The 22,603-nt window shown below is 40.6% G+C and overlaps 1 protein-coding gene and 1 long non-coding RNA gene across 2 annotated transcripts in view; one reads left to right on the top strand and one right to left on the bottom strand.

Annotated features, from left to right (window-relative positions):
- The window catches only part of LOC127356479 (Na(+)/H(+) exchange regulatory cofactor NHE-RF2), a 33,790-nt gene that overhangs the window by 7,870 nt on the left and 3,317 nt on the right, over positions 1 to 22,603 (bottom strand). Inside the window, exon 3 of the mRNA XM_051388251.1 lies at positions 1,926 to 2,153. Coding sequence (XP_051244211.1) covers positions 1,926 to 2,153 — 228 coding nt within the window. The remainder of the gene's footprint in view (positions 1 to 1,925; positions 2,154 to 22,603) is intronic.
- Positions 5,908 to 18,655, top strand: LOC127356480 (uncharacterized). Its single transcript, XR_007881994.1, has 2 exons — positions 5,908 to 6,006; positions 18,470 to 18,655. It is a non-coding gene; the product is annotated as an uncharacterized LOC127356480 (long non-coding RNA).

The raw sequence follows: 22,603 nt of genomic DNA, 5'->3' as shown, positions 1-22,603 counted from the left end.
CCAGCTGACAGTGAGTGCAAGAGAGTGGGTATTAATCGAGTATTGATCTTCTCATCTGACTCTTGGCAAGAAAGGAAATATGCCTGTTTTCCAAAATGTTCAACTGTTGTGTTAATTCCTTCTGTGTTTGATTTTTCGACAAAATATTATGAAGTCTGCCATATTTTAATGTCTGTTGGTCATTGTGAGTCCTTGAAAGCACCGGGAAGCCCTTACACAATTCACCTTTTGGAAAAAAAACTATATAAAGGATTACTGCATGCATTTTAGGATATTTTGTCATGAACTGCTACCAAAATATAACGAATACCTGTCTGGAAGGTAAGAAGTGAGTCAAAACCCAGATGGAAAAATAGTCTAAAACATGAGTGCGTTCCTTTATACTTGGGGGGGTCCTGATTGAACTCTGTTTAACCTTACAATCAGAATCCGGTTAGGCCTGGACCCTGATGTACAGCCAGCGAGGGCAAAGGTCATGGGAATGCAGGGTGAATGTTGTGCGTGTACACTCAAATGAAAAACTGCTTATAATGAAAATTATGACGTTACTGCCAGCATGTGTTTTTTTTTTAACAAGGGGAGAGTTGACTGAACACCCATGCTCTCTTTCACCCATTTCCTCACTACTTTTGGAGATTTCAATAAATGACCATTAACTTTTATGTGACTGTCACTCAAAAGTATGTGGTCTCTTCCTTTCTGTCCTTCCATCTTTACTCTCTGCCTCCATTTCTCTGTTTTATAAGTAGAGACACACACTCCCTCTCCCTCCCCCACCACGTCTCTCCCCCTGTCAGCCCCTGCGATCAGACTGATTTAAAACTACCTCTCTTCTCCCCTATGACTGGCCTCTTCCCTCTCTCCAGCCTGACACACAGTTAAGATTGAGTCCAGGCTTCAGGTACTGTTATTGTTAGAAATAGGGGCCTGACAATAGACAAGTGTGACTCCTGCCATTTTAATTACAGCTGTGACAGTGTGTGTAGATGGGGTCACATCTGCATTCGATTAGGTGTGGGAAAGTGCACGAAATGGAGCTTTAAACATACATTTGTAGACTCTCTTAACAGCTTTGTTCTAAAATAGCAACAAACTACAACTACTGATAAGTCTAGCTACTTTTTTGTTTTAGACCAATGTAAAAATGTCCCTTTTTTGTGTTTTAAGTGTTTCTTGCTTTTAATGTTTAGCTTAGTCCGATGTGTTTTCAGTGTTTTTACTATTTGATGCTGTTTTCGTTGCTTTTATGATTTTATGTAAAGTGTCTTTGAGTATTCAGAAATGTGCTTACAAATAAAATGCATTATTATTATTATTATTATTATTATTATTAAATAAACTGGCTTCAGCCAATAGTTACTTTCCCTGGAAAAAGGGTAAGCAGTGCTTTGTGTTGGTGTATCATGGAGTAAATGCTCCAAAGAGAAGAACATCTAAGCATATAGATTTATCTGGAGGTGATAAATTGAAAGGTTGTACAGAAATGTGGGCACATAATCAGTGAGTGTAGGCACACAAGAACACTCATGTACGAACACACCTACAAAGATACAGAAAATTCTTCTCCAAAGTGGCAAGATGAAGGCTCACAAGAGGCCTCTGGAGGGATTTCCTCACACCCAGTAAATCATATCTGACGTGTACCAGACTAACCCAGAATAATTTATCAATAATCACCTCATTAGCTTGTGCACATTGTTCATAGCCTCCTCACTCCTCTGCCGAGCTCTACTCGCTCACTTTTTGGTGCCTGATGTTTTACTACTCACACACTGTCACACACATCTGATTAGGTCACACAAATATCTGTATCAGTGTATGATTTCAGACCTACACAAGAATTCCTGGAATCATCCGGTGGTAAATTATTTTCTATTCAAGTAATATTTTAATCCATTTCACAATGTCAACAAAATCTGAACTACCTCAACCAGCCTGTCTTGTGGCCGCAGCCCAGCACGATCTGCGGGTGATCCTGGGTCTAGGGAGCGGATGTACTGTCCGGGTCGGGATCGATCACTGTGGAGATTGAAGCCGTAGCCCATGTCTGATCGTGCCAGGTGGCACAGACGTGGAACGAGCTCGGACGGGTCTACCTGGGGCCGTAACTGGGACTGGGCCTGGGTTTGGGCTTCAGCCTGGGCAAGAGCCTCCTGGAAGAGATGAGAGAAGTGTGTGATATCGCAATGTGTCAACAAACTGCTCCACATACAGTATTTTCAACACTCTTGATGGCTGGATTTGGAGAAACACAAATGTCACTTGTATGACTCAAATGAAGCAGTGTGCTCAGAAACATTGCACAACATTACCCCTTATAAAAGTCAGACCTTTTATGAACTACTGTTTCAAATATTTATTAATGTGAAACATTAGTTTTAAAGACAACAAAACAAGGTCTTGCAATGCAAGGTCAAGAGGACAAATATATATATATATATATATAAATACATTATAATAATAGTAATGATAGAAATAAAATGAGTAGAGTCACACAATGAGAATATAGGTAAAATTTAAAACTATAAATGCAGACGTTCATCCATAATGACCGACATTACAGTACTTATATGCCGACTTGGTGTCGGCATATAAGTACTTGGGTGTCACAATAGACAACAAACTGGACTGGTCCACAAACTCAGAGGCCATCTACAAGAAGGGCCTGAGCTGGCTTTACTTCCTGAGGAGGCTCAGGTCTTTCAATGTCTGCAACAGGATGTTGCAGATGTTCTATCAGTCTGTTGTGGTGAGCATCATCTTCTTTGCTGCGGTGTCCTGGGGTGCAGGCATCAAGGCAAAGGACGCCAAAAGACTGAACAAACTCATTAAAAAGGCAGAGTCTGTTGTTGGCTTGAAGCTTGTCACCCTGGAGGAGGTGGTGGAGGAGAGGATGCTGGCAGAACTGCTGGCAATCATGAACAATCCCTCCCACCCCCTCCACACAACACTGGAAAAGCTAAAGAGCAGCTTCAGCAACAGACTCATTCATCCCCGCTGCTCTAAGGAACGATATAGAAAATCGTTCCTCCCCTCTGCAATAAGACTTTCTAATAATAATTGACTCTGAATCAGCTGCTGTAACACTATAATTTCCCTTCGGGGATAAATAAAGTATTCTATCTATCTATCTATCTATCTATCTATCTATCTATCTATCTATCTATCTATCTATCTATCTATCTATCTATCTATCTATCTATAAGTTCATGATGGCAAACATATGAAGAAACCACAGGAGCTCCAAGGAAAGATGGAGACATTCTCAACCAGGAAAATTCACACAACAATATTGGTATTTACATTATTTAAAAGCCCATAAAATGGTGCAGCATACATAGAAAGATTGGAGCGGTGAGAGATTCATTCTGCTCTCTGCAGAGTTGTGTGAACACAGCAGGTGACTGAAAACACACAGCTGAGTCATTTAGAACAACCACCTTTCAAGCCTGTAGGGTGAATGTTTTATACAAAAAACTGTGGGTGGAGTGTCAATTCAAGGCACTAATAATTATTATATTGTAAAGGAATGCAATTTTACCACATTCAGTGTATTATATTGAGTGAGTGAATGCGATAAAATAATAGTTACATGGAAACAATCTCTTTGTTGGTTACAGATGTACCCTCCTTTTTAATGTTTTCATTTTGTGCTGTCATTACATTGTGAAATAGATGCCACGCTTTATTACAGAGGGTATTTCACTCTGGAGTGAAGCTGTCCATTTTCAACGCATCACTGACACTTCTAACAGCCTGGATGAAGACATTTATAGAACCTGTATAATTGTGCCTTGAGCTCTACAGTGTGATCACACTGATTTACCACCTACACAGCGGGCAAAGAATGTGCAGCGAGAGGGATGATAGCACTGTGGCCGGCTCTGTAACCTCAGCTGGTATTAGATATTAGAGGTAACAGACAGGTAGAGTTGATGTTTGGTGACCAAATATGCATCTACATACATTACCCATGTTTTGTGCATGGGACAGACCCGCAATCACATTACGCAAGCATGAGAAGTCTAATGTTTCCACTGCATATGTGAAGCTTCCATCATGGTCCAGCTTGTTCCTGCTAAAAATACATATGGAGTATGTGGGAAGGGTGAGAGAGAGCAAAAAAGAGAGACAAAGGTACTGTGGTGTGTAGAGAGGAAAAGATGGTTGCTGATTTATTCTGACAGAAAGAAAGAGGATGGCTTTTTTTAAAGATTTTTAAAAGAAAACTTATTAAAATGCATCTTAGGATTCATCACCACAACAGTGCCTCCTTTCTACCCCTCGACTGTAAAATAACACAGATGGCAATGTATAATTTTATTTCAGGCACTGAATTCTTTAGGATAGCAGGGATCTAGGCAGCTTGCCATGAGAAGGAGAGAGAGACAGAAAGAGAAGGTTAGAGAGAGTAACAACAACTCTCATGAAAACCTCCTTTTCCTGGCTGGAGAGGAAGTGCCTGGGCCGAGCAGCGAGCGCAGATCTTACAAAGGAGAGCAAAATACATCTGAAATCAAATATATTAGCATCCTGGGATCTGGGCGTAAGAAGAAAAACGGCAGAAAGAGGGAGAGGAGAAAGGGAACAAGCATTAGAGGGAGCGAGCGCGTGGGAGGGATAGAAAATGAGATGCAGGGAGAGGGTTGAGAAAGAGAGTTCAAGAAAAGAAACAAGTTGAGCAGAGATAAACAGATAAACACGGAGAGCGGGGCGGGTACAAGAAAGATCAAGATGACAGAAGTTTCCAGCGAGCGACGATGGGGAGGGAAAGAGTTTGCAGTGAAACTCCTCTAACATAAACAGTGAGAGTAGCACAGCTGGGAGTCATTATGTGGGGGAGACGCAAGTGTCTGCCAATCTAGCCTCGGACTGCCTTTCAATGCGTGTCTGCACCCCACTAATCACCCCCCGGGGGCCCGTGCCATCTCTTAACATCTTTGACATCTTTTGACATTGGTCAGGCCTTTAGTCAGTTTCGACAACGCAACCCTGCGTGCGTCCCCCGCTGTTCACCAACGGTGGATGGATGCAGATGTTTGACTTGTGTGTGAAAGTGTAAAGGACAAAGACTCCTGGTTGGAAAAATGTCAGCAACAAGAGGTCTGAAGCACACAACCCCTCCAAGCCGAGAGGCCATCAAGCGAAATGCGGTCGCCGTGTTTGTTTGAACTGTGGGTGTTGAAAACTTCATGGTTTTTGGGAAAAATATTTTGACGAGAGAGAGAGAAAAATGAGATGTAATGTTTTCCCCCTTTGTCAGCAAACTAGTTTGTAATCAGGAAAGCGGTTAGTTATCAGCATTGGACATTTTTTTGTTTCCAATGGGAGGAGAAGTGGTAGGAACTACTGGGAAAACACAGCATCCATGTTTTGTTCCACGAGCGTGAATGTAACTGCTCAAAACAAGTTGACATGGAAAGTTCAGCAATAAATCAGGGTGTTTTTCTATAAGGGGACACAATATGGAATATTTCACACCCACAGCAGAACATTATGGAGTTTGCTCCCCCAACACAACACAACACACACCCGTCCTGACCTCCGCGTCCTGACTGTGGCACACAGAGAGGATGTGCCGTTGAAGGGACAAGTGCCATCCCATGAATTCCTTCAGTTTCCTGTGACAATCAGCCCTTGTTTCTATCAGTCTGTGAGTACATGTGGGGGAGAGAACCATGTACACACAAGACTTGTGTTTGTCTCTGTGGTTGGGTTATGCAGTTATGATTACATTAGAAATTAGACTACTTTTTTTCTCCCACAAAATCTATTGGAACATGAATAGAAATTTGAGCTGAATACACTAAACACCGCCTCCCTTAGTTACTGTTGCTATGCCAACCATAGCTTTCAGTTTTCAAACAGGACATAAGCGATTAAATGATAACAGAGGCAGATTTACCATTTTAAATTTTTGGTAATGGTATTTACAAAGGTACACAGGGGCAGGGTTTTCACTTCTAGCCGGCGGCTGTCAATTTTGTCGTCTGAAGATTTTTGCAGGTATGTAAGGCTAACATATGTAGCAATACATATGTGTATAAAGACAGAAAATCTGCATGTTTCTGGGAAAATGTCAGCAGCATCTATCATTGAAGACTCATTTGGGAAATGAATAAGCATTGCTCGTAGATTTGCTTTGCTTTGGGTGTTTGACAGACTGTCTGACTTAACAGCACATAGGCCTATTAAACAACAGTTGACATGTAGTTTCACACACACAGATTTATATATAAAAAACATGCACACCAAGAATACTGCAGCGTACAGCTAGTTAGACCTAGTATGATATTATTTCAATCTAATATAACCCTGTTTACATTTACTTTTGTCAAAAGCGACATAAATGAGGCGCAAGCCAGGCCACAAGTGTGCTGCTGAGCTTACATATTTAGACAAGAAATAGTTTAGATCATTGACGGTATGGGTCAGACTTATGCACTTTTAATGTTACAAGAGAGGTACAAGTACGAGTATATAAGCACTCTGTTTAATCCATTCATTACACGTTTGCCCTCGTGTTTTTGGTAAACGGCTTAAATATATATATATATGTACTTTATATATAAAGGAAACCTTTATATACAAAGTACTAGCCTATTGTTTTTAGCCCCATGCATACCGTTTCAATAAACTGTCACAGTTGATTGGACAATCACTGCTCAGCAGAGGGGTTCAACCAACAGTTACTTACAAATGTTGTCTTTATGATGGAAAATCAACACTGTGTGTTTATTAATGGATCATAAATGGAAAATCAGGTGGCATGGTGAGATGATAGAGTTCAGGACAAGCTTGAATGTTGCTTTTTCTGAAACTGATTTGACACATTTTCTTTTCAATTATAAATGTAGCAGTAGTGTGTTTGACACTGTTTCTGTGAGTCCTAATGGGACCAGTCTGATGTGTAGGTGTATGAACGCTGAGAATGAGAACAAACCAGTTTACACATTTAATTTGCGTATTTGCACACACATAGTTCTCTCTGCATGCGGCTGCTGGCAGTTGTGCTGGCAGTTGATGAAACTAGATCGCAGCTTGTTGAATAATTGAGCAGTGGCCTACTGCGATGGATGGATCATGACCGCTGTTAACCCTTTCACAGCCAAGGATCATTGGCTCGCTTGCTGGCCCACAACACAATGAAGTGTGTTTGGGCATGTGTGTGTTTGCGTGTGTGTCTTTGAGTTGCTTGCTACAAAGAAACTTTCAATCCAGTGTGTGTGTGTATGCGTGCGTGCAAGGCATTTTGTCAACAATGCTTTCACTTGCTTGCTTCCCATCGGGGATTATCGTTAACTTAATATCCCCATTCTAATAAGTCAGTAGGTCAAGTTTCCTTTAAGCCCTCGGTCAAAAGTATGCAGTTTATCCTGCCGAGTTTGGTTGGCTTAATGCAGATGTGACTTCGAGTGCCAGCATATATTATTAGGTAGATAGATAGATACCTTTCCCGAGGGAAATTCAATTCAATTTTTAGGAACAATTTTTCCGTTTAATGTGTGTGTACTGCAAAAACTCTCCCACTGACGTTCCATAACTCGATCTTCCATGACTTAAAAACTGTATCCCAGTTTGTTAATGTTATTCCTCGGCTTGGAAAAATTCTGCTGGAGTTGACAGCCGGTTTCCAGCCGGGCTTGCAATGTAGAAATTACCATAAGCCTACAGTGTTCAAAACTGCAGAAAACATTGACATCTGCTGCAATAAAATGTCAATAAAGTTGGAGGATACATTGTAGTGTAATGATCCAAAAGTTAGAATAAATAACCTTTTTATTACATTTTTACAAATAATACTATATACTGTACTCTGTATTGCTGCTCCTAAAGGTCAACTTTTTGCCTGGACCATGAAGCTTTAGCCTCAATCTTTGATTTAATTTAATTCATTTTGCGTATATAGCCTTCAAGCACATATTCTAGACTTTTAATTGGAAACCAAATCAGCTAGAAACACTATAATAGTAAAGAGGTGATAGAGCCTTTAAGTTTCAGTGTTAGCATTAGCTCATGCTAGTCTGCGTTTATTTACTTTTGTGTGAAATCAACGACCCATTGTTTAAAAAATTACAAGAATTTTGCCCCGCCCTGCTTTGTTACTGTTGACAGTGACAGTAATGAACAGTCACTTTGCTGATTTGAGCAATGCTGTGTGTGCATCTGATTTTTACAGTGCAATTAGCTTGTTTTATTCCATGTTACATTTTTGTTGATATTATATGTGAATAATGAAGTTGTGGGGGCACATCAAACATATCGGTACTGCAATGTTAATAAAAAAAAGATTACATCTGTGCATTTAGACTAACAAGATGATTGAAATCCCCACAAAGGGACATTTCCTGGAAGCAGCAGAGAAGCCTGCTGGCCTACAGCCTGCGTTACCTCTATGACACCTACACAATCTAATTAAGCATGATGCACTGAATGGAAATGTTGCTGACGTTGCATGATGCCGGAAAAGTGCCAACAACAGTCGCACGTGGGGCTTTTGCTGATGTCATGGTTGACAACCAGTTGCCATGAGGACAGTGTAACCAGTAAAGCCAGTTTCATCTGTCAAAGAGAAGAGCTGTAGCCTTTTTTGAGTTTTCAAAAGAAACACATGGACAACATCTTATCTCTAGATTTCATGGAGATTTAAATCTTTTGATTTGATTGAGTTCTGTGTCTAGTGACATTTCTCAGTGTCTGCTTGACAGCATGAAGCACAGGCTTCATAGCTTTTCAAAAGTGTTAGCAAAGCCCATATGAGGATCATTTAAAAAGGGCTTTACCAAATTAAGAAAATTGCTGTGTGTCAGAACTTCTGGCCATGACAGCTCTGCCCTGAAACTATTAGTGTGCATGTGTGTGTGTGTGTGTGTGTGTGTGTGTGTGTGCGCGCGCGTATGGTGTTTTCTGGCCCACATGCAGCTGCTTTAAGTGTTGCTCAATCAGAGAGGAAAAAAGATCTGATCTACCCAGTTCACTGTGGGCGAGAAAGAGAGAGGAGTGGGAAGGGAACAAGAGTGAAAGGAAATGACAGGCAGCTGGAGAAGAGCAGAGAGGGATTTGGAGCTTGTAAAAATGAAAATGTAGGAAAGGGGATAGGGGATACAAAGCAACAGGAGTGAGCAACGGAAGAGAGAAGCATCAAGTGAAAAAGGGCCAACAGAGTAGGAGATGATGCACAGCATGTGGAGGACAGGAAGAAAGGCAGCGTTAGACAGAGGAGAGAGAACATGAGAACACGAGGACTGGCCAGAGATCTCGATAACCAACAGTTTTCCCCACTGGTGTTGTGATGTATTGCGTAACAGCTCTGTGATACGAATGATAGCTTTGTGTGTTTTTGTGTCCAGTGCTGCTCTACCAGGACAGGACCTGCTAAGATCTGTTTACAATGTCCCCCGCTCTGCTGCAATGTGTGTGTGTGTGTGTGTGTGTATGTGTGTGTGTGTGTGTGTTTGTGTGTGTGTGCGCGAATGTGTGCGTGTGTGTGTGTGTGTGTGTGTGTGTGTGTGTGTGTGTGTGTGTGTGTTACCTGCTGTTTAAGTGTTTCCTGAGATCACAACTCGGGGGGGAGTAAAAGTAAGAGAGGTGTGTAAAAAAAAACAACAGTGAATGCACCTTCTGGAAAAAAAAGACGATAAAGTAAGGAGCCGACTCCAAGGAGGAGCAACATGATCACATTGGAAAATTGATATACTGTATAAGTCATGGATCAAGTTGTCATACTGAACTCTACTGGGCATAATTCTGGCTTGATGGATACTAAACGTTCAAGACGCAAAGTTGAACCCCGGCTATTTATAACCTAAATTTAGTGGCTTTAAAGAATAGTTTAACATTTTTCACGATAACTAGCCCCATCTGATAAATCTCAGAAAACTAAGGGTTCTTACAGTAAATATGAAGCTGGAGCCAGCAGCCGGTTGGCCAGTTAGTTCCAGCTACATATTTATTGTACCGAAATGTGAGTGGCATCAATCTTGTCATCTAAGTCTTGACAAGAAAGTGGAAAAGTGTATTTCTCAAAATGTCAAACTATTCCTTTTCACACAACAACAAAAAAAAATATGCACTTGGGAGAGTAAAGGAATGACCTGCAGTTAAAGTCAAGAGCTGAACTTCACTCACGAGTCACGGTTTATGACTCAACATGCGGTGCTATCATAATACTTCAGAGTCACATTTTCATATTCTGTATCAGCACTAATGAATATGGTGTCTTCATGATCAATTCGACCAAAGCAAAATGCTGCTTCTGAGTGAGAGTCTGTCGCTGTGTTGTGTTGCCAACATCTGCATTGTGCTGTTTATTATGCTTATGCTAGGCCAACGTCATGTCTTTATTTCACTGCCACAACCTTCATACAGGAATGTGCTGCAGGGATATTTACCAGCTGCGATAGTGTGGATGGCACTACCACAGACGTGTTTATCAGTACTTTGGTAGTGGTTTATATGTCTTTCTTTCGGACAGATTTTGTCAATACAATAGTGCCATAACTGTGGAAAATGCAGCTACTAAACTTCACAGGTGTGTACATGTGTTGACATCAAAATGAAGGCAGACTTTGAAGATACCTATGGTCTGACCCATCAGTATTCATGTAATAATGCAGAAATGTCTACTGAATACTCAGTCAGTGTTGACAGGCATCACAGATGGTATGATCCCATCACAAGATGGTCTCTAGCTCATCTAATAAACTTACTAACACTTTAACTTTAACAAGTTTATGAATGTCAGTTTACTTTAAATTGACAGAGGCAACAGAAATCAATGATAGCACAAAATGAAATTATGCTACCGGGGATACAGAAGAAAATGTATTTACTTCCTTGGGTTCAATAAACTATGAGTACAGCTGGCAAAAGAGCAAAAAAACCCCAACAACCTATTTATTAGCCTGTAATTGCATTGTAATGCTGAGGGAACTTTTGCAATACTGATCTATATATCTGATGAAGCAGGCACTGATGTTGGTGTTTGGTGTTAATTAACACCTCTTCATGGTGCCTGCAACTCAACTGACTGAACGCTGCAGGGCTGAAGCTACAACTCGCTACAAAACCCCTGAGTGCAAACATATTGCAAACGCCAGCTCAGGGCTCAGGGCTGAACTGTCACTGAGCACAGATGAAATCATGACGGATTTGAAGGCATTCAGCTCGACTTACTGTATAAACAATGGGCACAGAACAAGAGCTTTTATGATGACACAATTACAGTCTGCCCCCCCACGAGCCTCTAAAGTATCACATCATGCCTTAAAGAAATCTATATTGTAAAGCAAACAATTACTTTTCTCCGACTTGCTCAACATGTGTGATCTAAAAACTAAGCTTTGGTGATGCCAACAATAATATAATATATTTCATTTTTGTGCTATGAGAAAATGATACAAGTGACAACAGACATTGCATAATGTAAAAGCTTATCTGTTCCTTGAGGGTTTAAAGGTTGAACCCCTTTGTTGGAACAGTGTAACATCACTGTAGGAAAACAAAAAGTACAAAACTCTTTCATTTTGACTCAAACACACGCTTGCTGTGTCATAGTTCTTACGCTAAAGCAATGAAATATGGAGGAACAAGCAACATGAACTTAATGCTCTGCATTGCAAAACAGTAATGTGAAAAATACTTGCAAAAAAAAAACTGAATCTGTCCCCTGTACTGCTAACTGCATCAAATTCAATCTAATATGTCTCGTTGTTGCTGGCACTGCTTGGCTCTGGCTGTTTCCAGGTCAGCTGTGCCTCTGAACAGGCTGTGTGTGGAATTAGTGAGAGTGTTGCTAGGGATCTACACAACATATTGTATCAAAAGCAGTCCAGTTTTGTACAGATCAAATGTTTGTGGTGAATTTTTTGTTCCTATTTGAAACGGAAATGTGTTTATCTGTACAAAAAAAACCCCAAAGAGACAATCTACAGCCTGAGCTGACTGCTTGAGTTTAAACCTGAAACAACCATACTTTAGACTAAATGGTCTTAGAATTTGTCAGCCAAACAGACACGCAGACCTGCAGCTCTTTATGGTACATTCATAGTCTTGCACAGGCGGTCCTCTCTGGAGATACTTCCATGACACAGACAGAGAGCAGAGAGACGGAGACAGCGATGTAATCTGGTCGCTATGTTTGTATAGAGTCCTGACCTCACATCATGAGCGCTGAGGTTGATGCCTAGAAAACTCCAGAACACAGCAGAATAATAAGAAAATAAGAAAATACAGGAAAAGGGCAGATTCTCTGCAGATAGAGACAACACCACACACTTCTAGTGGGTCATAAGAGATGATTGAGAGGGAGTCTATTTTTAGAGAACTTCTGCCCAGTATGCCTTTAAAGGTATTTTTTCCATAATAAGGCTTTTGTAACATTTTAGAAACTGAAGGCCTCATAGCTAACTTCTATCATACTGTTGTTTTGAGTGAGTGATGGCCTTTTGCATGAGAAATAAAGCGTTGCTCTGCAGTCTGCACAGAATGAAATTATGTGGTGATCGCTCTTATTTGCTCTCTTTTGAGAACTGCAAAAAAACCTAAAAATATGCTTAAGCCATTGAGATTTTTTTTTTTTTAAACCTGATAACTCTATCCAAGACTAAATAGGAGAAACATTCAGCTAGTTTTTCATTATAAGGCTCTTGTGACTCTTGATGCCATGAGTTTTTTGGCAACACAAGTGAACAAATCATACATGTCAACTTGGAGTACAGCTTTAGTTTCCATGAGAACCTGCTGTATGAAGTTGACAGAATTTTCCTGGACCTGTTTCATGCTACGATAGCTTGTGGAAACTGCAGAAGGAAAAGGATCTAAAGCACTGATGTGGATAAATAAACCATCAGAAATAATACTTGATGACCGTGTCTTTTCCCTTCATCGATCCCTAATGATTGTGTCTATCAGCTGTTGCAGATTTCAACCTGTGCAATAACAGTGTCTCAACCTATCCGTCTTTGTCTGTTTCATTTTCACGCTCAGAGAATATCACAAGGAGGTTAGAGAAACTATGCAAAGACAGAAAAAGCAAAAGAGAGAGAGCAAAGCAGCAAACCAGCAGGTGGTTTAAACCCCTCTCATATATTTTCTCCATCTGTCTCTCACTATCTTTCTACACTCCATTCTTTCTTAATCTCCTATTTATTTTGCGCAGCACATGTCCACCCTCCATGTCATGGTATTTCATGTCTTCTTTCTGCCCGAATTCTTTAACCCTTTCACCCTCTTTCATTTTCTGTCCCTCTCTTATCTTTGAGTACCTCATGTTACAACACATGTAGTGGAGTGGCTGCAGTATATGCCATTTCTGCCTATTTGCATTTAAATGTCAGTCTAAATTGTGTGGGCTGCTGGCATGCTGATAAATTCAGCAGTTATGTTGCTATGTGTGTGTGTGTGTGTGTGTGTGTGTGTGTGTGTGCGTCCGAGATGAGGGGGTGAGATTTTAAAGGTGAAGTCCAGTGCAGTTATTTTATTCTCTTCTTGTTGGTTCAATCTATAAATTATAAATATGTTTCTATTAAACTCTCGTCAGTTTTTGTGTGATAGGACAGCAGTTGACGTTGATAATGTAATGTGTGTGTGTGTGTGTGTGTGTGTGTGTCCACACCCCTGTTATCAGTGTGCGGCAGATATCCCTCGTCTCTTGGTTAGGACGTAAATGTAAGAGAGAAGAGAGGAGTGCGATAGAGGCAGAGAATCTGAAGTAGTACAATAAGGAGGTGATGGGTTTGTTTGTGAGTTTATTTAGGGTGTAATAAACATGTGTATGAAGTGGGTACGTGTGTAAAGTTGAAACTGTTAATAGAAAAGTCCTTGAATTCATTTCGTAATTAAAAATGACCTGACTTCAGCATCTCAAATGGAAATATTTACAGATTTGCTTAGTCTACTGTGATAAGTGGAATATATTTGGGTTTTCAACAGTTCGATTGAACAAAACAAGCTTTTTGAGGTAGAGCTAGACGATATTATTGCAGATATATCAGTATTGGCATGTATGTCGACCGATAAATAAGTAATTTAAATTTTTTGCACTCACTCCGTCCATTTTGTCAAAAGAAACCAAAAACAACAACAACAAAGGGACCAGTAAGATGATTGATTGTTTATGTTATATTATGTGTAAAAACATAGCGTACAAATGGCTAATATAACCTTCTTAGATATTAATATCTGCTTCAAAAATCCAGTATTGTTAAGATGTCACCTTTGATTCTTGGAGTTGCTGTGAATTTAAATTTCTAAGCCTAAGAGCAGTGAGCACATACTGGATATGTAACCTCATAGAGACACAAACATGCTCTGTGGGGGAGGCCTCACGACACCTGGCTGAAGATTTACTCTGTGTGTGTGTGTCTGCAAAAGCAAGTGGATATAAATGTATCTTTTCTGCTTTCTTAAGCGTAATGAATCAATTAGAGGGGGTTTCTGTCTGCTGCTATGCCACACACAACCTCTCTAATACTTTAATGTACACTAACCTCACCTTAAACACACATAAACTCTAGCTGTGTCAAGTTACTCAAGCATCTATAGTATTCCCATCACTTCTACTTGACTCCCACAGAAAAAAGGATTGGCTGCAATTAAACTGATTCAAGATGCGGGTGTGTGAGCTGAACAAAACGCATCAGGACCAGTGGGACATTCGTTTTTTTGTGTGTGAATGCTGCATGCGTGGATCGATGTGTGGGAATGTATGCTGGCTCACAGCTGTGAGTGCACATGAACATGTGAAGGGACTGAGCACGGGTGAAGTGGTAAGGAGAAGTGAGAATAACAGCCCAGTACAGCTATGGATAAACCCTGTGAAACAGCACAGGGGTGACAATGAGGCTGAAGTTGAGTGTACGTGTGCATTGTTATGTGCAACGTGACCGACAATGGCAACACCCGAGTGCAAAGCAAGGCCTTCTTGATCAGCTATAATGGGATATAGTAATGAGGACTTTCTTTCTGCCTGCCTTTTGAGCTCTCTGTCCTTACAATCTGTCCTCTTTTCTCTCTCTCTCTCTGTCGTATCTGTTGTGTGGGCAGCACATCGATCAATCCTCGGCCTGGCTACAGGCGACCTACGCTCTACTGATATTCCCACATCGGACAACTCATAGTTAAAAAATGAGATTAAAAAATGTAGACAGAGAAGCAGAGTGAGAGTATGTATTCCAAACAGACATTATTCGCTGGGATAGATAGATAGACCCCAAAGTACAACATTTCTAGGAACTGAAAAATTACCAGAATTAATGGTTTCAAAAAGGGATTTTAGATGTTAGTCCCAGATGATTAAAAGTTGGCAGGAGTTGGCAGTCCTGTTTCCCATATTCTGACCCAGTAAGGGGCATACAAAAGTAGTGCAATCTATAAATAATGCTGAAAAATTGGGTTAAGATTCTCAGTTGCTACAGTTACAATTTGTGGATAGGAGGAGTTCAGTACAGAAATGTTGCAGTTTATAATCCAGATAATTATCTGTATAGTCCTTGTACAAGGGTGATTATACACTAAACAATACATTACAATAAAAACATAGCCTACCTATAAATATTATATTACATTTCTGCCAATAGATCCTCCTAAACTGGACCTTTCATGGTTGTTCCAGATTTTACAGATACATTAAGTGTCATGTCATCGGCAGTGCAATAAAAACAAATGTTAGTTGTTTTTTAATGATTTGCCCAAGTGGAAGCATGTAGATACAAAACAGAAGGGGACCTAGGACAGAGCCTTGAGGTATTCCATAGTTCAGAGGGGCAGTGAACTGAGAGGTAGGAGTTAAACCACTCAATAGAAGTGTCTGCAACTCCTACAATGTCTCTTAATGACGACAAATTAAGATATCATCATCTTTCTATGCACTGTATGTATGTAAAAGTTTAATTAAAATAAAACTAGGCCCAAACCTTCAACAGCAACACTAGCCAGGAGAAGATAATAGTCACCTTAAGTAGAGCATTTGTAGTGCTTTAGGTCATAGATAAGGAGGATTTCTTTACTATTTCACATCTAATTATGTAAGCACTGTAATTTAATCCATGACACAGTGACAAAGACATTTTCTGTGGAAGTCAAAGAATCATTTTTACCGCTAAAGTCAAACTACATCTGCAGTGAGACAGTCAGGTCAACGTCTTCTGGGTTAACAAGGGCAACATTTGAATATCAGTTCTGCATGGGGAGATAACCAGTGGAGACACCCAACTGTATTCACTCTCTCACACACCCACACACATACACTTAATACAACACTCTCAGTTGTTCACATCTCTCCTACATTAGCCACCTTACTGATTCAATCGTTTCTGTTTCTTAATTCCCCCCGACACACACGCCCTCGTTCCCCACTTGTGATCCTTCGACATCCTATGGCTGTGTTTTTACTTCAGGAATTTGGTTTAATCTCTCTCTCAACACACACACACACACACACACACACACACACACACACACACACACACACACACACACACAGACCCCTGCATCTTGATGTAACACAGTTGGTATTTAAAGGAGGGGGGGAGGAGGTCTTGAACACTAACTCCAGATGTTAGTAAAAAGAATTACACATTCACTCTGACCAATGTACAGTCACTTAAAACCAAAATGTACGTAAAATCACATTTCGAATATCTTCCATGGATACTTATGTTCTATGAAAAAGCCTAAATGTTTTTTTATGTTGAAATGCCAGGTTAAACAAATAAAATGTCTCCTCTTTGCCAAAAAGAAACACTTGAAGGGTTTTTTGACGTTGTTTTCCAGCTCACACATCAAAGTTAACTGTACTGCTACTGTTCGGCCCTCAAAGTATCACACACAACCTCAAACACCTCGTATTGCCAAAGCAACAAGGAACAACCTCAGATTCGTCCGCCCCTTACATTATGTCTGTGTGGCAGGCAGACGTGGAGCACAGATGATCGCACAGGCTGAAGTGCTGACTACCTCCAGACAACTCCTGTGCTGTGTGCAGTTACATTAGAGACGACAGAGGCTACATCTTTTTCCTATTATCCTGGGCAAAATGAGAAACTGAGTCAGGGAACAGGACAAGGGGAGGAAGTCAGTGGAGTGAGACCTGAGCCATCATCTCATTTTATATTGTTATTAGCTAATGGCCAGAGATGATCATGTTTTGATAGCAGGGCCCCAAAGACCACAAATCAAAGGGTCATTTAAAGAATAATATGCCAAACAAGAAAGGAGGGCAGTTTGCTTTGTCTTGACAGTCAACATCTGGAGAGAGATGGAGTAAAAACGGAGACAGAGGTCAGAAAAAGATTTTTAATGGAGTCGTGAGTAACTGTAGAAGTAGAGAGCAGTGTTTCTATTATATGTATATGTGTCTGATGCAGCACATTCTCAGGGACAATTACTGCTATACCTCAAATTTGTCTTGTCTGTTTATTGTCAGCAAAGAGATGTCTTCTGGTGCTCTCTCTCTCTCTCTCTCTCTCTCTCTTTCTCTGCTCAGAGATCCATGAGTGTTACTATTTGTGTTTATTCAATCCTGACCCCATGACCTCAAGCCCTGACCCTAGAAGGCCGTGCTCTCTGTCCATGGTTTTCTCACGCAGATCTCTTTCACTGGATTACGACAGTCATAACTCCTACAGATGCACATGTTTAAGTATTTACAGAAGTACTCTGTAGGAGGATTTGTGAAAACTGTTGCGACTCTCTTAAGTACTTTGTCTCCATGTTTGACTTGTTTAGTCTCTGCTGGTGTTTAGATGGAAATCAGAGTTTGTTAAGGTTTCACCACCTGTGACACACGTGTGTCGACCCATAGCTGTGTACAAATCTGCACATAAATGTGTACCCTCGTGTGAGCACACACGCAAACTGAATCAAAGATACAGTATGTTATGAATCCACATACGTCAAACAGCGCTGAATTACATTCCTGACCATGCAAAGGTACACATGGACACACATCCACAAACACTCACCCATCCTCTCTCTCTAACTGTTTTAACAGATGTGTGTGTGTGTGTGTGTGTGTGTGTGTGTGTGTGTGTGTGTGCTCTATATAGGGAGCAGATGATCTCTAGCAGGCCTCTGCAAATCCTACACATGATGTAGTGAAGTTTATTACAACACAAAGTGCTGTTCACATGTGTGTATGCTAGCAGCTGGGTCGATCATCTGGACTACTGCGACTGTTTCATGCTGATTTGTGTCTGACTCAGCCAAAACATCATATAAGCACCACAACTCTTGGAAATAACCTTATTAAAGGTCAAACTCATAATGGACATATCAAAGAGAAACAAAGTCTTGTGCCCCAAGATCTGTATGCACATTTCTTCCTTTTCTCTTTGTCTCTCTTTCCCTTTCTCATGCACAGAAATCCTTTATTTTACTAAATTTTGAGTATTTTTCCAGCACACTTATCCTGTTACCACAGCAACGGCTTTCTGTGTACTTCCTGACAAGCCTCTGTTATATTAACCAGGAGTGCAGCGGGACTGGAAAGAGCAACAACAAAAGACCACAATATGTTTGTGCTTGTGGTGGAGGCCTCACCACCAACAGAGAGGGAAAATTCAAGCCAGGAAAAGGTGGGAGAGGAGAGCACCGAATACAGAATCTCCCACAAAATGCGGCAACAGGCGGAAGAATAAATATAATGATGACTTTGCATACTGTATATCTCTGTCTGTCCATCTGTCTGCCCGGCATTGTGTTAATTTATGTGCAGTTTTCTGCTGTATTAGATTCCTCACATGTTGGGAAATCAGCACCAAAACGTCCTGCACAGACATGAATGATTACAAGCACACACACAATGTGTTCCGCTGGAAACTTGGGTACAATTGTTTGCTTGGCTGAAATATATAGTCATGTTGTAGCTGTGTTTTTATAGTGCCTGACTCTAAGTGTAGGTTTATGTATGCATGTAGGGTTACAACTAACAATTATACTTGGGTTTAATCCTTTGGTCTATAAAAACTCTAAAATAGACGTATCTAAAGGTGATGTAATCATATGTCTTGTAGACCAATAGTCTAAAACCCAAAGATACTTAATATAATAAAATGTATGACCACGAAAAACAGCAAATTCTCACATGCAAAGACTTGGAACTAAAAAAAACTATTCATTGATTATCAAAATTTGCAGATTAATTTTCTGTGCATGTGTATGAGCCTGTCTGTTAGCGAGTTAAAAAAAGGTTCTGGTGAGAAAGTGACATCTGACACTTTATCTTGAGCTTCAGTGTTAATGACACACCCACATGACACACTTGAGTGCATATGTATGTGTGTGTATGTGCAAAGGGGAGAAAGACAAGCACGGTGATGGAGCACTGACACCTCAGGTGTGTGTTGAGGTAAGACGATACATCTCATACCGGACTCATAATGTTCTTGTCCTTGAAACGTCTCTTCCTTTCTCCCTGGAACAGGCCCAGCCACATCCGAGCATCAGTTGTTTTTGTTAAATATGTTCCATGCAGTCTGCTGGCTACCATCGCGCCTTCAAGCTAATTAAATAGCTTGAGAGACAATATTTTTCTCTGAGGTTTAGTCCAGGTCTCTTTTATAGAACCCACTTCTTGGCTTTGAATTTCAATATACCACAGACACACAACTATGATAAACTATAAAATTATTTATTTACAAATACAAAATAAATATTGAAAAATATAAAACATAAAAAGACAACTGATGGATACTAATTTTGGTACCATGACAGCCAGGGCAATATTTGATGTAACATTAAACTCAGGGTTTAGTGAGCAGACTTAGGAGTACCAAAGGCTGACTAAGCGTGAGTTTAAAGTAGCAAGAAAATAAGTGATGTGCTCACTGACAACAACATTTCTCTCCAATGTCTACAACAACAAAATAGCTTTTGGGTATACACACGTCCTTACGCTTACGAGCCTTTTATAAGGTTGTGTAATTCACTGTCGGTCATGGTCAACAGTAATGGCCTATTATGGCCTGAACATTGGATTTCCCAACATGACTCAACGTTAATCCTGTTGTGCTGGTGAGCTTTGGTGAAGAAATAAAGAAAATTGGTTTTGGTTCATGGTTTATAGTTTTTGATATATTGAGTTAGAAATGCAGTAATGGAGAATGGAGAGGGTAAAAGCACGAACTATATATCTACACACACTGCACATTGTTTGTAGACCTAAAGATGTACGTAGATACAGAGGGAAACAAAAAAGAAACCTGGGGGATGCGTGGCCATAAAACAGAGGAAAAATACAGGCAGTGTCATGTAACCTGGGGAACATAAACACACACAAAACCCACAGTAGGGAAATTTATTGGTCAAATGTGGAAGTGATTATGGCTGCAGAAAAGGTTCATGTCTACCCATGTTTCTACTGTGACCATGTACATGCCTGTAAATGTGTGTGTGTGTAGAGTCTATGTTATGTGTCCTCAAGGGCTTCAGCCATCTGTTGCTGCCAAAAAAATGTCCTTTTGCTTTGACAGAGAGGAGAGGATAAAGAAAACTTTGTCAATCTTTGCTGACATTCATTTGCTTTGTTTATTCGGAGGATAATCATGCTCTAGGTTTTGGAGCTATAATTCTATTAATTTGGGGGCTTTGAGGAATGAAACAGGAAGTATAACTTTGTCATGGACCTTGCTGTGGGCTGGGCTTTGTTTACATTTTGGAAAGTTGGCACCATTAAAAATATGCCGAATTAGCGATTAGCACTACCGATGTACAGATCCAACTATTATTGGATCACTTTGATACTGAAGAAAACTGTGTCAGTCCACTCCACTTTAGCTTTCCCCACTCTCCTGCCCCACTGATGGGGGGCCCACTTCCTGAAACTCCTTCCAACAAATCTTCAAGGTTGTTATTGGCTGCTCTCAGTCTTGGGTTCCCTCGGTCCAAGTGCTGTCTACTCTCTGTCTCTCCATCCCTCCCTCATTCTTTTTCTCCTGCCTTTTCTTGAAAATAAAAATATGAGAAGAAATGTGCTGCTCTCAGCAGTCTCGCTCTCCTACGGACCGGATTGAGCAAAATGAAACATCTCACTGCAAACTGAGTCAACTCTTCCAGCTGTGAAAGGCAAACACCCAGACAAAGAATTAGGAGGGGCAATGAATCTTTATCATTATTCTTCCAAGTCAAGATTGTTCACTGGGTGATTAATGGTTTAATCGCTGATCAATCTGTTTTCCCCTCTGCTTTTGTCGTGGTAATTGCACTGCACTGATTGCCAAAGCTCCGTGCCAGCCACATGGATGAATGACTACTACACACCAGACATAATATGCTGTATCAGCATGCACTGTCAGTACTGAGTCTGCATATATCTGGTGGAACAGCTTCCTTTGAGATGGGACAGGAAACAGAGACATCCAACTCTTTGCAGACTATCAAGGTATTAACTAAGTGACAGAGGAAGGTTTCAGTGCTCCAGCTCAAAAGGGAGGTAGTTTATGGTCAAATCATTGTTCCCACAACAGCTCATATTGTCCTCCAATTTTCCTGCTTTTGCACTGCTAATGCCTTTTGGCTCATCCTGCTAAACCTTCTTTCCATTCTTTCATTAGAGTCATTAAAGTCTGAGAGAAAGAGAGAAACGAGAGACCTCTAAGCATTTCCTGAGCCTTAGCTGGGCCAATCCGGCCCCACCAAGCACTGGGATTTCTCCCCACAGGTCGCAAAAGCCAGAGCCAAACAAACACGCACAAAAGTAAGATTTTAACTGATTGGCCATGTCACTGCTCTTGTAGAAATAGTGCCTGAGTGCCGCTCACATATTGGCAGGGCAAACCTAAGTGAAAACACATGTTGTGTAAATGCAGAGAGCAGAAGTTGAGCAGCCTTGTCTCGCTGTCAGGGACCATGTGAAACCAAAGCTGATCAGATCTTTGCGTTCCAGGAGAGACACAGCGGACGGAAACGCATCCTGTTTTCCATGTCAACATGGAATAATCAAACAGTGAATGAAAAAAATAAAATAAAATAAAATGTATCAAGTGAGTATTTGAGCATTATGCAACCAGCTGTGACAAAGAGCATATGTAAATAAACACAGGAAGATTAGATGTCACTGGCCTGTAAAAAAAAACATTCTTATTATCATTTCACAATAAATGCAATATCTATTAGAAAGGCATGCAGAAAATCTTCGTGCCAGTCATCTTTATTCATATATTTTTTTAGAATTTCTGTGGATTTCCTGTTCTGCAGAGTCATTGCGTTGTCAATTGCCAGATTCCTAACTTCTGAGGGGTCACACCCTCTGACCTCTCTTGCTCTCTTTGAACTCTAACACAACATCTGGAACACTTTCAGCTAGCCATGTTCTTCCCTCCGGACGCACACAAAAACGTATTCATAAACACACACACATGCATGATGGAAGTCAGCAGTACAGGATGGAAACTTGCATGACATCCACTAATCTAATCTGAAACTGGCAAAGCAGCCAGAAAACAAGTCTGGGGTGAAAGCATCTGAGAGCTGAGCCGAGTCTGTTCAAAGAGTTGACTCACTACCTGCAATCTGTTTGCTAATGCGTTTAGTATTTTTAACTCTTGGGTTTTGGGAGATGACAAATCTCTAAGAATGCTTTGTTTGAGTGTCTGAGAAAACTTGT

This window comes from Dicentrarchus labrax, unplaced genomic scaffold, assembly GCF_905237075.1.
Source record: "Dicentrarchus labrax unplaced genomic scaffold, dlabrax2021, whole genome shotgun sequence".
In the NCBI taxonomy this organism is placed as follows: domain Eukaryota; kingdom Metazoa; phylum Chordata; class Actinopteri; family Moronidae; genus Dicentrarchus; species Dicentrarchus labrax.
Note: the sequence above shows the minus strand (reverse complement) of the source record. Positions and strands in the feature narration are given on the sequence as shown.